This window comes from Symphalangus syndactylus, chromosome 12 (genome assembly GCF_028878055.3).
Source record: "Symphalangus syndactylus isolate Jambi chromosome 12, NHGRI_mSymSyn1-v2.1_pri, whole genome shotgun sequence".
NCBI lineage: Eukaryota > Metazoa > Chordata > Mammalia > Primates > Hylobatidae > Symphalangus > Symphalangus syndactylus.
The window spans coordinates 124,863,444-124,881,119 of NC_072441.2; the positions used below are offsets into that span (position 1 = coordinate 124,863,444).

The 17,676-nt window shown below is 37.3% G+C and overlaps 1 protein-coding gene across 8 annotated transcripts in view; it reads left to right on the forward strand.

Annotated features, from left to right (window-relative positions):
• Positions 1-17,676, forward strand: part of CEP350 (centrosomal protein 350) — a 171,538-nt gene that overhangs the window by 86,096 nt on the left and 67,766 nt on the right. For all 8 annotated transcript variants that reach the window (XM_055255030.2, XM_055255031.2, XM_055255036.2 and 5 more), the window contains 6 exons: positions 4,341-4,504; positions 8,636-8,746; positions 9,160-9,300; positions 10,526-10,662; positions 11,533-11,655; positions 15,598-15,767. In XM_055255030.2, coding sequence (XP_055111005.1) covers positions 4,341-4,504; positions 8,636-8,746; positions 9,160-9,300; positions 10,526-10,662; positions 11,533-11,655; positions 15,598-15,767 — 846 coding nt within the window. The remainder of the gene's footprint in view (positions 1-4,340; positions 4,505-8,635; positions 8,747-9,159; positions 9,301-10,525; positions 10,663-11,532; positions 11,656-15,597; positions 15,768-17,676) is intronic.

The following is a 17,676-nucleotide window of genomic DNA, read 5'->3' on the forward strand; positions in this document are numbered from 1 at the left end:
GCTCCTGAATGACTACTGGGTACATAATGAAATGAAGGCAGAAATAAAGATGTTCTTTGAAACCAACGAGAACAAAGACACAACATACCAGAATCTCTGGGACACATTCAAAGCAGTGTGTAGAGGGAAATTTATAGCACTAAATGCCCACAAGAGAAAGCAGGAAAGATCCAAAATTGACACCCTAACATCACAATTAAAAGAACTAGAAAAGCAAGAGCAAACACATTCAAAAGCTAGCAGAAGGCTAGAAATAACTAAAATCAGAGCAGAACTGAAGGAAATAGAGACACAAAAAACCCTTCAAAAAATTAATGAATCCAGGAGCTGATGTTTTGAAAAGATCAACAAAATTGATAGACTGCTAGCAAGACTAATAAAGAAGAGAGAAGAATCAAATAGATGCAATAAAAAATGAAAAAGGGGATATCACCACCGATCCCACAGAAATACAGTCTACCATCAGAGAATACTACAAACATCTCTACGCAAATAAACTGGAAAATCTAGAAGAAATGGATAAATTCCTCGACAAATACACCCTCCCAAGACTAAACCAGGAAGAAGTTGAATCTCTGAATAGACCAGTAACAGGCTCTGAAATTGTGGCAATAATCAATAGCTTACCAACCAAAAATTGTCCAGGACCTGATGGATTCACAGCCGAATTCTACCAGAGATACAAGGAGGAACTGGTACCATTCCTTCTGAAACTATTCCAATCGATAGAAAAAGAGGGAATCCTCCCTAACACATTTTATGAGGCCAGCATCGTCCTGATACCAAAGCCTGGCAGAGACATAACCAAAAAGAATTTCAGACCAATATCCTTGATGAACATTGATGCAAAAATCCTCAATAAAATACTGGCAAACCAAATCCAGCAGCACATCAAAAAGCTTATACACCATGATCAAGTGGGCTTCATCCCTGGGATACAAGGCTGGTTCAACATACGCAAATCAATAAATGTAATCCAGCATATAAACAGAGCCAAAGACAAAAACCACATGATTATCTCAATAGATGCAGAAAAGGCCTTTGACAAAATTCAACAACCCTTCGTGCTAAAAATTCTCAATAAATTAGGTATTGATGGGACATATCTCAAAATAATAAGAGCTATCTATGACAAACCCACAGCCAATATCATACTGAATGGGCAAAAACTGGAAGCATTCCCTTTGAAGACTGGCACAAGACAGGGATGCCCTCTCTCACCATTCCTGTTCAACATAGTGCTGGAAGTTCTGGCCAGGGCAATCAGTCAGGAGAAGGAAATAAAGGGTATTCAATTAGGAAAAGAGGAAGTCAAATTGTCCCTGTTTGCAGATGACATGATTGTATATCTAGAAAACCCCATTGTCTCAGCCCAAAATTTCCTTAAGCTGATTAGCAACTTCAGCAAAGTCTCAGAATACAAAATCAATGTACACAAATCACAAGCATTCTTATACACCAATCACAGACAAACAGAGAGCCAAATCATGAGTGAACTCCCATTCATAATTGTTTCAAAGAGAATAAAATACCTAGGAATCCAACTTACAAGGGATGTGAAGGACCTCTTGAAGGAGAACTACAAACCACTGTTCAGTGAAATCAAAGAGGATAAAAACAAATGGAAGAACATTCCATGCTCATGGGTTGGAAGAATCAATATCGTGAAAATGGCCATACTGCCCAAGGTAATTTATAGATTCAATGCCATCCCCATCAAGCTACCAATGACTTTCTTCACAGAATTGGAAAAAACTACTTTAAAGTTCATATGGAACCAAAAAAGAGCCCGCATCACCAAGTCAATCCTAAGCCAAAAGAACAAAGCTGGAGGCATCATGCTACCTGACTTCAAACTATACTACAAGGCTACAGTAACCAAAACAGCATGGTACTGGTACCACAACAGAGACATAGATCAATGGAACAGAACAGAGCCCTCAGAAATAATGCCACATATCTACAACCATCTGATCTTTGACAAACCTGACAAAAACAAGAAATGGGGAAAGGATTCCCTATTTAATAAATGGTGCTGGGAAAACTGGCTAGCCATATGTAGAAAGCTGCAACTGGATCCCTTCCTTACACCTTATACAAAAATTAATTCAAGATGGGTTAAAGACTTACATGTTAGACCTAAAACCATAAAAACCCTAGAAGAAAACCTAGGCAGTACCATTCAGGACATAGGCGTGGGCAAGGACTTCATGTCTAAAACACCAAAAGCAATGGCAACAAAAGCCAAAATTGACAAATAGGATCTAATTAAACTAAAGAGCTTCTGCACAGCAAAAGAAACTACCATCAGAGTGAACAGACAACCTACAGAATGGGAGAAAATTTTTGCAACCTACTCATCTGACAAAGGGCTAATATCCAGAATCTACAATGAACTCAAACAAATTTACAAGAAAAAAACAAACAACCCCATCAAAAAGTGGGCAAAGGACATGAACAGACACTTCTCAAAAGAAGACACTTATGCAGCCAAAAAACACATGAAAAAATGCTCATCATCACTGGCCATCAGAGAAATGCAAATCAAAACCACAATGAGATACCATCTCACACCAGTTAGAATGGCCATCATTAAAAAGTCAGGAAACAACAGGTGCTGGAGAGGATGTGGAGACATAGGAACACTTTTACACTGTTGGTGGGACTGTAAACTAGTTCAACCATTGTGGAAGTCAGTGTGACGATTCCTCAGGGATCTAGAACTAGAAATACTATTTGACCCAACCACCCCATTACTGGGTACATACCCAAAGGACTATAAATCATGCTGCTATAAAGACACATGCACACGTATGTTTATTGTGGCACTATTCACAATAGCAAAGACTTGGAACCAACCCAAATGTCCAACAATGATAGACTGGATTAAGAAAATGTGGCACATATACACCATGGAATACTATGCAGCCATAAAAAATGATGAGTTCATGTCCTTTGTAGAGACATGGATAAAACTGGAAACCATCATTCTCAGTAAACTATCGCAAGGACAAAAAACCAAACACCGCATGTTCTCGCTCATAGGTGGGAATTGAAAAATGAGAACAATGAGGACACAGGAAGGGGAACATCACACTCTGGGGACTGTTGTGGGGTGGGGGGAGTGGTGAGGGACAGCATTAGGAGATATACCTAATGCTAAATGAGTTAATGGGTGCAGCAAACCAACATGGCACATGGATACATATGTAACAAACCTGCACATTGTGCACATGTACCCTAAAACCTAAAGTATAATAATAAAATAAAATAAAATAAAAAAAGAAATGCATTGTGTAAGGCTATAGCTGCCATAGATACTGATTCCTCTGCTGATTTGGGCAAAGTAGATTGATCACCTTCTGGAAAGGATTCACTATTCTAGATGCCCTTAAGAACATTTGTGATTCATGGAAGGAGATCAAAATATGAGCATTAACAGGAGCTTGGAAGAAGTTGATTCCAGCCCTCATGGATGACTTTGAGGGGTTCAGAACTTCAGTGGAGGAAATAACTGCAGATAGGGTGGAAATAGCAAGAGAACTAGAATTATAATTGGATCCTGAAGATGTTACTGAATTGCTGCAGTCTCATGACAAAAGTTGAATGGATGAGTAGTTGCTTCTCATGCATGAGCAAAGAAAGTGATTTCTTGGGATGGAATCTACTCCTAGTAAAATGACAGTAATTATGTAAATATTACATAAACTTTAATTGATAAAGCAGTGGCAGGGTTTGAGAGGATTATCTCCAGTTTTGAAAGAGGTTCTACAGAAAGTGGGTCAAATGCTACCAAACAGCATTACATGCTCCAGAGAAATCTTTTGTGAAAGCAAGAGTCAATCGATGCAGTAAACTTCATTATTGTCTTATTTTAAGAAGTTGCCACAGTCACTCCAACCTTCAGCAACCACCATGATCAGTCAGTAGCTATCAACATTGAGGTACAAACTTCCACCAGCAAAAACGTTAGGACTTGCTGAAGGCTCAGATGATTGTTAGCATTTTTTAGCAATACAGTATTTTTAAATTAAAGTATGTACATTTTTTTAGACATAATGCTATTGCACACTTACTAGACTACAGTATAGTGCAAATGTAACTCTTATATGCACTGGTAAACCAAAAAATTTGTGTGACTTGCTTTACTCTGTTATTTACTTTATTCCTTTGGTCTGGAACTGAACCTACAGTATCTTCAAGGTATTCCTGTACTGAGTCCCAGTTTTTTTCTACAAAGGAAAGCAAAGTTGATTTTGGCTTTTAAAATGACAGATTTTAGAAATCTGAGGTGTAATTTCATGTTAACTTTTCCATTTGACCATTGTCATGCCTTCCAGGTTCTAAGCGCTTTTCTCCTGCTGGCCTCCATCATCGTATGGCAGCAGAACTCAGTTATCTGAACGCCATTGAGGAGTCGGTGCGCCAACTGTCAGATGTAGAAAGAGTTAGAGGCATTTCACTTGCTCAGCAGGAGAGTGTGTCTCTAGCTCAGATAATAAAGGTATTTTTGGAGTTTTTTAGCTTTCTGTGGTTTTTCTTTTTTCTTTGCTATTTAAAATAGTCTTAATGATGACTTAAACTAGTGTGCCAAATAGAAAAAAATAGTCTGCCATATAGCACCTATAAATAAATAGTCCTGGGAAAAATCTGTCAAGACACTAAAAAGATACAGTGTCTGGCAGCAGAACAATAAAAATCATTCTCTCTTAAATACTTTTTTTCCATGTTTTCTGCTTTGTTTAGTTGACGGTATAAAAATCATCTAGTCAAACATTCTTAATATTTTCTCTTTTCATTGATAGGTGAGAGAATACTGAGGGTTTTTTTTTTTTTTTAAGCTTTATTTGTACCAAAAAGAGAAGTTTCTGAGATCCAGGTGTTTGATAAAGCCAGGATAATGTGGATTTTTCCTTAGCAAACAAAAATCTAGAGATGGTCTAAGTACTCTTCCCTTAGTGGAGATGCTTTAAACAACAACAACAACAGAAAAACCCCTGAGTTATTACTTACATAGTATAAAATACACAGATTTAAAGTGTACAATTTTGATGAGGCTTTTTTTTTGGTTTTTTTTTTTTTTTTTTTTTTTTTTGAGACTGAGTCTCACCGTTGCCCAGGCTGGAGTGCAGTGGCATGATCTCGGCTCACTGCAAGCTCTGCTTCCCAGGTTCACGCCATTCTCCTGGCTCAGCCTCCCAAGTAGCTGGGACTACAGGCGCCCGCCACAATGCCCGGCTAATTTTTTGTATTTTTAGTAGAGACAGGGTTTCACCATGTTAGCCAGGATGGTCTCAATCTCCTGACCTCGTGAACCACCCGCCTCGGCCTCCCAAAGTGCTGGGATTACAGGCGTGAGCCACTGCGCCTGGCCCAGTTTTGGTGAGTTTTGACCAGTGTATATACCTATGTAAGAACCACCCTAATCAAGATAATAGAACCCTTACATTGTTACCCTAGAAAGTTGACTCATGCCCATTTTCAATTACTCCCCCTTCCCAAAGGCAATTACTGTTCTGATTTCTAGCACCATAGTTTATTTTTGCCTGTTCCAGAACTTTGTATAAAAGGAAGTGTACTTTGAACTCTGTATTTAGCTTATTTTATTCAATATCAATTTAAGATTTATCCATGTTGTTTTATCAGTAGTTTGTTTTTTTTTTTGCTGAGTAATATTCCATTAATATCACAATTTGTTTATCAGTTTTCCTATTGATGTACATTTAGATTATTTCCAGTTTTTAGCTATTGTAAATATTCCTGCTATGAGCATTTTTAAACAACTCTATGCATGCTACATATGTTTTCATTTTTCTTGTGTAAGTACCTAGGAGTGGAATTGCTTGGGTCAAGTATATGAAACTTTGTAAGAAACTGCCATACAGTTTTCCAAAATGGTTGTAACATTTTACACTCTTGTAATATATAGGAGAATGCCAGTTGTCTGTATCCCTGCTATCATTTGGTATTATCAGTCTTTTATTTCAATCATTCTCTTGAGTATGAAGTAGTATCTCATTGTGGTTGTAATGTGCATTTCTCTTATTACTGATGAGACTGATTGTCTTTTTGTGTATTTATTGAGCATTCTTTTATGAATATCTGTTCAGATCTTTTACCCCATTCATTATGGGGTTGTCTTTTTAATTACTGATTTATAGGAGTTCTTCATATATTCTGAAAACAAGTCCTTTTCAGATGTATTGGAAATATTGTATTCTAGGTCTTGGCTTATCTTTTCACTTTTTAAACTGTGTCTCTTGAGGAATAGAAGTTTTAAATTTTGATGAAATCCAGTTTTTAGTTTCTTTCTTTTGTGGTAGAACCTTTAATTTTCTAAGAAATCTTTGGGCTGACTGTGGTGGCTCACGCCTGTTATCCCAGGACTTTTTGGGAGGCCAAGGCAGACAGCTCACTTAAGCTTAGGAGGTCAAGACCAGCCGGGGCAACATGGCGAAACCCGTCTCTACTATGAATACAAAAATTAGCCATCCACGGTGGCGTATGCCTGTAGTCCCAGCTACTTGCGGCGGGTTGAGCGTGGTGGGGGGTGTGGGGGGGGTGGTGGCGGTTGGCTAAGGCAGGAGAATCGCTTGAGTCTGGGAGGCAGAGGTTGCAGTAAGCCAAATTGTGCCATTGGACTCCAGAGTGAAACCCTGTCTCAAAAAAAAAAAAAAAGGAAGGAAGGAAGGTTGGGAGGGAGAGAGGGAGGGGAGGGGAGGGGAGGGGAGGAGGGGAAGAGGGGAGGGAGGGGAGGGAGGAGAAAGATAGGAGAGAAGGGAAAGAAAGAAATCCTACCCTAAGATACTAAGATATCTTAACATTCTCTTACATTTTTTTCCAAAAGCTTTATAATTTTAGCTTTCATATTTAAGTGTGTAATCCTTCTCAAGTTAATTTTTGGATTTGATGTGAGGAAGAGAGTCAAAGTTTATTTTTCCCTAATATGGATATTCAGTTGTTCCAGCACCATTTTATTAAAAAGACTTAAATTACCTTGGTGCCTTTATCAGTGATTAAGTAATCAATTATGTGTGGATCTATTTCTAGACTCATTTTCCATTAATCTATTCATCTATCCATAATGTCAGTACCATATTGTCTTTATTACTATGGCTTTTTAGTGAGTCTTGAAATCAAGATATAATTCCTCCCACTTTGTTTCTTTTTTTCAAAGATGATTTTGGCTATTCTAGGTTTTTTGCATTTCCGTGTAACTTTTAGAATCAGTTTGTTAGTTTCAACAACAACAACAACAACAAAAAGCCTGGTAGGATTTTGATTAGAATGGTATTGAATCTATAGGTTAGTCAGTCTGGGGAGAATTCACATCTTAACAGTGTTGCCTTTTCTAGTTCATGAACATGATATATTTTTCTATTTATTTAAATCTTTGAATATTTCTCTCATTAGTATTTCATTGTAGAGGTCTTATACATTTTAAAATTTATTCCCAAATGTTTTATGGTTTTTGATGCTAAAATTTTTTTTTCAGTTTCCTTTTCCATTTGTTCTTCCCAAAACACCTGTCAGACAGTTCTTGGTGTGGGACTGTTCCCATACTTTGCAGAGATCCCATCATTCCTGCCCTGCCTTCCACTAAATAACAGTAGTGTTGTCCAGTCATTGTGACAGTAGAAACTCTGGACATTTCCAGATGTTGCCTGGTAGAGGGTGGGAAGGGGCTAATGCCAACTTTGTTGAGAGTCACTGTATTGAGGAAATGACCCCATTGTAGTGGAGGGCCATCCCGACCTTGAAATCTGAGTCAGCACTGAGTTTTTCTGCCACTTTAGAAATACATTGTAATTCTGGGTTTCCGGATTTGGGCAGAGCATTACCATAGCCTTACATACAGCCTTACCACCATTTTTTGTTTTTTTGTTTTGTTTTGTTTTGTTCTAATTAAAAAAAAAATAGAGATGGGGAGGTGGTCTCACTATGTTGACCAGGCTGGTCTTGAACTCCTGGCCTCAAGTGATCCTCCCATCTTGGCCTCCCAAAGTGCTGGGATTGCAGACATGAGCCATTGTGCCCAGCCCTTACCACCTTTTGAAAACCTCTGTTATTTAGCACTATTTCAAAGGAGATGAATATATATATATATATATATTTATAGATAACATTATGTGGAATAGTGGTAAGAAAGGGTCCTGGTGACAAGGAAACCTTATATGGGGACATCATTTTTTAATGAAACTACTACTTCAAAGTCAAAATGAAAGAATCATAAAATTGTGAGATGTGAGGCATTATTTTTATTTTTACACATAGGACATTTTTTTATCACTTGCAAAAACTTGGGTGCTATGGCCTTTGCTTTCTAAACGGCTTTTTGGTATTAATTCTTAGTCCTGTATGCCCTGGAAATTTTTTATATTACTACATTATTTGGCATACGGGAGGTGATCGTTAAATATTTTGATAAATGGTAAGTGGCTGTTATGGGAGGTGATCGTTAAATATTTTGATAAATGGTAAGTGGCTGTTGACTATTATTTTTACTATCTTTCCTTTTGGTTCTAATTAGTTGCTTCAAATGATTTGTATTAGTAAGATAGCATTGTGTGTGTTATAGTCACTGTGTTAAAATAGTTTAGTATCTGAGAATTAACATTTGACCATTACTTTGAAGGCACAACAGCAACGCCATGAAAGAGACTTGGCCCTCTTGAAACTGAAGGCTGAACAGGAGGCTCTGGAGAGTCAGAGACAATTAGAAGAAACCCGAAACAAAGCAGCTCAGGTAACTTATTTTGCAGCAGGTTCTTGTTTTTTAAACCTAAATTTGTACCTTAGAAATTACTTCAGTGTTCATTTAATTATATAGGAGAAAAAAATATGTATATAAATAATAAAGTTTTAGTACTTTTTATGGGATAATTCCATGTAATTCGATTTTTGTTACAACCTTGTGAAATAAATTGTCAAGACTCATTTCCAATTTAGGGAAGTGGCAACTGAGGGACATTGCATTTATTTATCCACAGATACAGTAACTTGTGAACAGTGGAGTTAAGACTTAAACCATGAAATCCAGATTGTAGTAAAGTGTTTTTTACTACGAATAAGACATGAAATAAATTTATAAATTAAAATTAATTCAGGAGGAGGGGGAGATTAAAACATAACTTCTTTTTTAACCCCTTTTATTTAAAGGTCCATGCAGAATCATTACAGCAGGTGGTTCAATCACAACGGGAAGTAACTGAAGTCCTGCAGGAAGCAACGTGTAAAATAGCAGCTCAGCAGTCAGAGACCGCTCACCTCACCACAGATGCAGCACGTCAAATCTGTGAGGTAGGTGCCCCTGAGAACCCTTCTCTTTTTAGTTCTTTTTAGTCAATCTGAGTAACTTTGATCTTCAGTAATGGGTTTCTAATATCTTAGCAAATGCATACTTTGAATTAGTGACTTTTAGTGGGGGCCATACCCTATTGAAATAAGAGGCACCATTGATTGGAGTGTGTTGTACATGTGAATGTTATAGAGGCAGAAAAAAGATGAAGAGCTCTAAATTTCTGTCCTCTGGTAAGCTTTTTAGAAAAGTATCAACTTTATTGATGTATAATTTATAAACAATAAAATATACCCATTTTAAGTATGCAGTTTGGTGAGTTTTCTCACACATACACATCTCCCTATAACCATCACCGCAATCCAGAAATAGCATATTTCCTCATGTCTCTTTGCAACCAGTCCCTAATCTCAGTCCTGGGGAACCACCGATCTGTTTTGGGTGAAGATGTTTCATTTTTACCCAGAATAATATTAGTTACTGTCTTTTCTTTTCTATAACAGGGGTATAGCCCAAAGTAGTTTTATTGCTGTCTCTACATAGGATATCACAATTCATAATTGATGCAGTTTCACTTTATTTTAGCAGTTACAATTTTTTTAAACCAAAAGTTAGTACTATTTGTAAAATGACTTGGTTATTGGAAATCCATGAACGTACTATATGTTGGGTACTGTGGAGTTGTACATTTTGGTATAAAATTGAGTCTCCTTTCTCAAGAAAATTTTAATGTAGACAACTTTAACAAAGATTTCAAAACACTTTAAGTCATTAGTAAACGGAATAGCTCAAAGTAGTGTTTGAACAAATACCGAATGAATACTACATGCAGCACTTGCAGTAGTGGTTAAGAATAGGGAAAATGTACTTCACCTGTTGGTCAGCAAAGAGTTAGAAAAGAAGTAGTAATTAAATTGATTCTTGAAGGAAGATTTAATTTTTGGCTTATTGCTGCTTATGTTATGCTTTAAGGTTTTCTGTCTAATTCATAGATTGTTATAGCTAGGTGAAACCATAGAAATCATGTAGTCTAACTCTGTTTTTATAAGATGAAGCTGTTGATACTTAAAGAGGCTAAATGACTTGTCCACAGTATTTCATCTATTAGTGGCAGAATTTGCTTGTTCTCAAGTCAGTGACCTTTCTTTCCAAGACACTATGCTCCTTCTCAGTTCTCTGACTTTACCTTTTAATACATTTGCCTTTCTTGTGTGTGTTCATGTTTAGATGGCAGAGTTGACTAGAACTCATATCTCAGATGCTGTCATGGCTTCAGGAGCTCCCCTTGCAATACTATATGACCACAAACGGCAACACCTTCCAGACTTCGTGAAACAGCTGAGGACCAGAACTGAAACAGATAGGTTAATATTCATTCATTCAGCAAATATATAATGACTGTCTGTTAGGTTAATATTCATTCAGCAAATATGTAATGAGTATTTGTTGTTATAGGCACTGTTCTTGGTTGAGAATACAGTTATGGGCATAGTCTAGTAGGGAAGATAAACATTACTCAAATATTCAGTTAAGTGAATGAATACTTATACACTGATTTAAGTGTTATGAAAGAAGGGAACACATGTCTCAGAGATATGTAACATAGGAATTTGAATAGCCTGGGGGTGCCAGCAGGTCAGAGAAGGCTTTCTTGAGGAAATAAAGCTTGTGGTGCAATCTAATGGATGAGGAGTTAGTAATGTAAAGGAGGTAAAGAATAGGTAGATCAAAGGCCCTGAAGGAAGAAGGAACATGGCATATTTAAGAAAAGAAATAAAGACCATTGTGGCTGGAGGCAGAGAGCAAAGAAAATGGTATGAGATGATGCAGGGATCAGATCAAGGTATAGGACCTTGCAGACTTAGGATTTTGGAGTTTATTCTAGGAGCAATGAAGTCATTAAAGAGATTCTTTTTGGTGGGACTGGGTGACATTACCATATTTGTGTGTGTGTGTGTGTGTGTGTGTGTGTGTGTGTGTGTGTGTGTGTGTTTTTCTTAATCATATTTTGACTGTCTCTAATTCATAGATTTTAAGTCTCTGTTTACATTCATTGATACTAGGAGTGATTTGTGTTTACTTTCTTAGTAAAACAGAAGATATTCTTTGATGTGTTGTAAGTTATTTTATAGTATCTATTCAAGATTTTCTCTCATATTACTATTAAGCAATACTTAAAATCTTTCTGTTATTAGAGACTTTGAATGTTTAATCAGTTTTTATTTTATTTGTAGGAAAAGTCCATCTGTTTCACTCTCTCGGAGTAAAGAAGGGACCCTTGACTCAAAGCATCAGAAGTATTCCACTTCATATGATAGTTATTCTGAGTCTTCAGGATACAAGAATCATGATAGAAGGTGAAGACAATTTGATTTCTTTGTCAGTACAGTTTAGTAGACTCTGATAAATGGCTTAAACATTGTTTTCTTTGATTTCTTAATCTTGTTTATTTAAATAGAACGGTGTGTGCCCTTCAAAGTGCTGGCTTCCCTAATTAGCCAATTTACAAAATAGTTGGTCCATGTAATAATGTAACTACTGTTCCTTGAGAACCTACATTGTACAAGCATTGTATAAATTGTTCTTCCTGCACTTAATATTCACAGCAGCCTTCCAAGGCAGATGGTATTATCCTTATAGGTTAGAAAACTGAGGCTCATGGAGATGTTAAGAAACCCATTCAAGGTCACATAAATAATGATACATTTAAGGAATTGCACCTTAATTTATCTGCCTTCAAAGGCTGTGTTTATTGCACATTTCCTTGCTGACATTCATATTTCTTGATGTTACAAATTTTTATTGTTATAAAAAATATTGAATAGGCCAGGCACAGTGGCTCACGCCTGTGATTCCAGCACTTTGGGAGGCCGAGGTGGGAAGATCACCTGAGGTCAGGAGTTCAAGACCAGCCTGGCCAACATGGCAAAGCCTCATCTCTCCTAAAAAAACAAAAATTAGCCACGCGTGGTGGCATGTGCCTGTAATCCCAGCTACTCAGGAGGCTGAGGCATGAGAATCTCTTGAACTAAGGAGGCAGAGGTTGCAGTGAGCCAAGATCGCACCACTGCACTCCAGCCTGGGTGACAGAGTGAGACTCCCTCTCAAAAGAAAAAAAAAAATTGAATAGCTTGTCATTGGTAGTTGGTGTGATATGAATGGCTATAGCTTTCAATTATGGTTCCATCTTGGGATTAGAAGATTTTAGAGGCTACTTTCCAGCATTTTTATAGGTAACATACTGACATTGTCAAGTATAGTAAAACCCCAATTTAAAAAATTAAATCATGAAACTAAAAGACATGAAAATGTGGGAAAAGTACCAAAAGTTATTGAGTAGCTATTATGTCTCTGAAACTATCTGACTTTCATTTAACCTTTACTGACACCTTCACTGAAACTTCATGTAAACCATCATCTAGATTACTATGGTGAACTCCTAATACTTATCCTCATCCTCTAATCTTTCTCCACTCTATTCATTAGCCACATGGTAACCAGAGTGATTTTTCTAGAATTTCTAGCCAATTTGGTTATTCACCTATTTGAAATCTTCAGTATTCCCTCAGAATATTCAAATTAAGGTCTAAATTATTTAGCCTGGCATAAAAACTTTCTTTATAATTGAGCCTTTGGTCCATCCCTAGCCCCATCTCTTGGCATTTCCTCTCTTACTATACTCCACTCATTCTATTTCCAGTTCTCTAGAAGAACCATGCTCTCTGTCTTCTGTGCCATTGCATATGATATATCTTCTTTCTAGACCATCCCCCATCTCATTTAGTTTACTTTTACTTACCTTTCAAGAATCAGTGCTATCCCCTGTCTGCTTTAGCTCTCACCTAAGTGTTCTCCTACAGCACTGTGAGTATAGCTGTGATAGTCTTGACCACCCTATGTGTATATGTTTCTTTGTTAGTCAGTTACATTCTAGACTAGAAGCTCTTTGAGGGCTTCATTTTCATCACCCTAGAAAGAAATTCAGTAACCATTAGCAGTTACTCCCTATACCCTCCTCTGGCAACCACTAATCTATTTCCTATCTCTGTTCTCTATGGATTTGCCTATTCTGGATTTTTTATATAAATGGCATCATTACAGGATGTGGCCCTTTGTAACTGACTTCTTTCACTTAGCATGATGTTTTCAAGTTTCATGCATGTTGTAGCATGTATCACTACTTTGTTTATATGGCCAAATTATATTCTGTTGCATGGATATCCCACATTTTATTTATCCATTCATCAATTGGTGGACATTTGGGTTGTTTCCACTTGTTAACTATTATAAGTAATGCTGTGAACATTCACGTATAACCTTTTGTGTGGATATGTTTTCATTTCTCTTGAGTATATATTTAGGAATGGAATTGCTAGGTAATGTAAGGTAGCTGTATGTTTAAATTTTTGAAGAACTGCAAAACTGTTTTCCAAAGTAACTGCAGCATTTTATACTATTTTCCCACCATGTAAAATTTTTCTACAATCCTCACCAATGCTTGTTGTCTTTTTTATTATAGCCATCTTAGGGGGGACCATGCATACTTGTATCACCAGAACTTAGCAAAGTACCTAGCACACAGTAGGCAATCTACTACAAGTTTATTGAGTGAATGATTAGCATATAACTACTAATTGGTAGAATTGGGATTCAACCCCATGTCCTTCTGACTTGAAAGTCCCTTACTGTGTGCTGCATTACATCTTTTACCTTATTGCTTCATTAGAAGATTTACGTTTTCAAAAACTTATTAAACCAAACAATTGCATTATATTCTAATAAGTACTGTCATAGAAATAAACACAAAAAAACAATATGAACACAGGGACAGAAGTGACCAAAGCTTCCTTGAGAGTTGGGATGGGGTCCATGCAGTTTCTCAGAAATAACACTTGAACTGATTCTTGAATTCCATAGGTCGTTAGGCAGACAGCAGCAAGGGCATTTTGGAAGAGGAAATAAGCATGTGCTGAGGATCCTAAGTATATTAACCTGGCTTGTGTAATGAATAAATAAACCAAGAAATGTAAGGAGGAGAAAGCTCGGGGGAATATATGTTTCGTTTGTTGGCTGAGGAATAGCCAAAATCAGAAGTTCACATGGCATTTCAATACTTGAACCTTAAAATCAAGGGAAGGGCAAAGATAGTGATACAAATTTGAGGCTCACTCTAAATGATAGTAGTTGAAGTTATGGTTAAGATTGCCCAAGGAGAATATGTAATATAAAAGAGAAAGAGGGCTGGCATGGTGGCTTACATCTGTAATCCCAGCACTTTGGGAGACCGAGGCGGGTGGATCATCTGAGGTTAGGAGTTCGAGACCAGCCTGGCCAACATGGCGAAGCCCCATCTCTACTAAAAATACAAAAAAAAAAAAATTAGCCAGGTGTTGTGGCACGTGCCTGTAATCCTAGCTACTCGGGAGGCTGAGGCAGGAGAATCTCTTGAATCCAGGAAGTGGAAGTTGCAGTGAACCAAATCGTGCCACTGCACTCCAGCCAGGGCGACAGAATGAAACTCCTCAAAAAAAAAAAAAAAAAAAAAAAAGATAGAAAAGGACCAAAACAAAACCATCAATGTAAGGAAAGACAGAAAAATTTAAAGCAAATGAAAGAAACAAGGAAAGCTTGTTAGAGAGGTGGGAAAAGCAGATGAGAGTAAAATCATAGGATATAAGAAGGGAGAGCTCTTTTATTTAACATTTAATTTTGACATGATTTCAAGCTTATAGAAAAGTTGCAAGAATAATAGAAAGTCCTCAAATATCTTTCATCCAGATTATCCTAACATTTTACTACATTTTATTTAGCAAGTAGAGCTTTTAAAGAAGGAAATATGGTCAACATCTAATATTGCAAAGCAATAAATTATCTACTGGATTTGGCAATTCAAAGTATAGATTAAGCTTATTTAGAACAGTTTTAGTAGAGCAGTTGGGATGGAAGCAGTTTGTGATAAATTGTGATGTTAATGAAAAGTAAAGAAGTGGAAACAGTTAGTAGTAGCTCCCTTTCCCAGAAGTTTGATTTTGAAAGGAAAAAAGGGAGTGATAACCTAACAACACTGCCTATTATGATTATTTAAAAGTGAAACCTTCTTCTCTCCTACTCATCTTTCTCATCTTTTCCAATATATTCTCAGACTTATGTTACTTAGCTTTTTCTATTTTATATTACATCTTTCTTCATTTTTATCTTGACTATAAAGTACAGTCATTTGGCCAAATAACTTTACTTTGAAGCTATAATCCTTATTTTGTTAATTTTGTTGTTGTTGTTTCCATATATCCATAAAAAAGAAGTAGTAGTGGTAGCAGCCGCCAAGAAAGTCCTTCAGTTCCATCTTGTAAGGAAAATGAGAAGAAACTTAATGGTGAAAAGATAGAGAGTTCCATTGATGAACAGGTTCAGACTGCTGCAGATGATTCTCTACGAAGTGATAGCGTTCCATCTCTTCCTGATGAAAAAGGTAACTTTCTTTGCAAATAAATGTGTTATCATTTGTTCAGAAACCAGAGGAAAGATGATCCTTGTTATAAAGTGGCAAATAAGCTGGATGTGGTGGCTCATGCCAGTAATTCCAGCACTTTGGGAGGCTGAGCTGGGAGAACTGCTTGAGCCTAGGAGTTTGAAACCAGCCAGGGAAACATAGGGAGACCTCTGTCTCCACAAAAAAATTAAAAATTAGCCAGGCTTGGTGGCACAGCCTATGGTCCTAGTACGTGGTAGGCTGAGATGGGAGGATCACTTTAGCCGAGGATATCAAGTCTGCAGTGAGCTATGATTGAGCCATAGCACTGCAGCTTCGGTGACAGAGCAAGACCCTGTCTCAAAAAAAAATAAGTAAATAAAGTGGCAAACAACTTGACTGAAACTGTGTTCTAGTGTTTTGGAATGTAGACATTAAAAGTGATGTATTTGGATATTCAGCTGAGGAGATTTCTAACTTTATCTCATTAATATTTACTAAACTTTATCTCATTAATAATATAGTGTTTCTAATTAAAGCATATTTAATTATAGATAATATTTGTAAGCCTTAGAAGGAAACACAGTAACCATATGTGACTTGTTTGTGCCATATCTCAAGTCTTTACCATGGTGCCTGGCTTCCAATAACAGTGAATAAATAGTTGTCAAGTGACTATTTTAAAATATCATGAACAGTGACTTTATTTAACTTCTTTAAACAATATTGAATTACTTGCCCAGAGCTTTACTTGACTAGCAGAAATACAAAAACAAAAAGGTATTACTTGGACTGCTGCTGCTTCTGGCCATGATGGAACAACAGGGACCAGATTTACTTACACTTTTTTTTTTTTTTTTTGAGACAGTCTTGCTCTGTCACCAGGCTGGGGTGCAGTGGCATGATCTTGGCTCACTGCAACCTCTGCCTCCAGGGTTCAAGCGATTCTCCTGCCTGAGCCTCCTGAGTAGCTGGGATTACAGGCACACACCACAACACCTGGCTAATTTTTGTATTTTTAGTAGAGACAGAGTTTCACCATGTTGGTCAGGCTGATCTTGAACTCCTGACCTCATGATCCCGCCTTGGCCTCCCAAAGTGCTGGGATTACAGGTGTGAGCAACTGCGCCTGGCCTACTTATCCTCTTAAAGCAAGTTAAAATATCAGGCAAAACATGAAATATCTATTTTTAAGACAGTGGGCCTCAGGCAGTGAATTGTGTTGATTCATGAGAGACTGGAAAAAAATGAATGCTACAGTTCTACCAGTTTACTGCCTAGAGAGTTTCCAGACTGCAGAGCATGGAGCCCAGTGGTTTCTTGAGTTGCGGAAATGGAGTTAGGAATCTAAAGAAGCCAAGACAGCTAGAATTCACAGGGCAGCCACTGTCCAAAGAAACCAAACCCTTAAAAACCTCCTATGTAGAAGAAAACATAAATCTAGGTGACGTTCGGTTTCATGATGACTTCTTAGGTACATAACACCTCAAGGTATGATCTGTGAAAGAAAAAATTGATGAATTGTGTTTTATCAGAATTTTAAAACTTCTATTCTGTGAAAGACATTGTGAAGAGAATGAAAAGACAAGGCACAGATTGGGAGAAAGTATTTGCAAATCACATATTTGATAAAAGATTTGTATCTAGAATATATAAAGAACTCTTAAAACTCAATAATAGAAGGCTGGGTGCAGTGGATTATACCTGAAATCCCAGCACTTTGGGAGGCTGAGGCAGGCAGATCACCTGAGGTCAGGAGTTCAAGACTAGCCTGGTCAACATGGTGAAACCCCATCTCTACTAAAAATACAAAAATTGTCTGGGCATGGTGGTATGCGCCTGTAGTCCCAGCTACTCAGGAGGCTGAAACAGGAGAATTGCTTGAACCCAGGAGGTGGAGGTTGCAGTG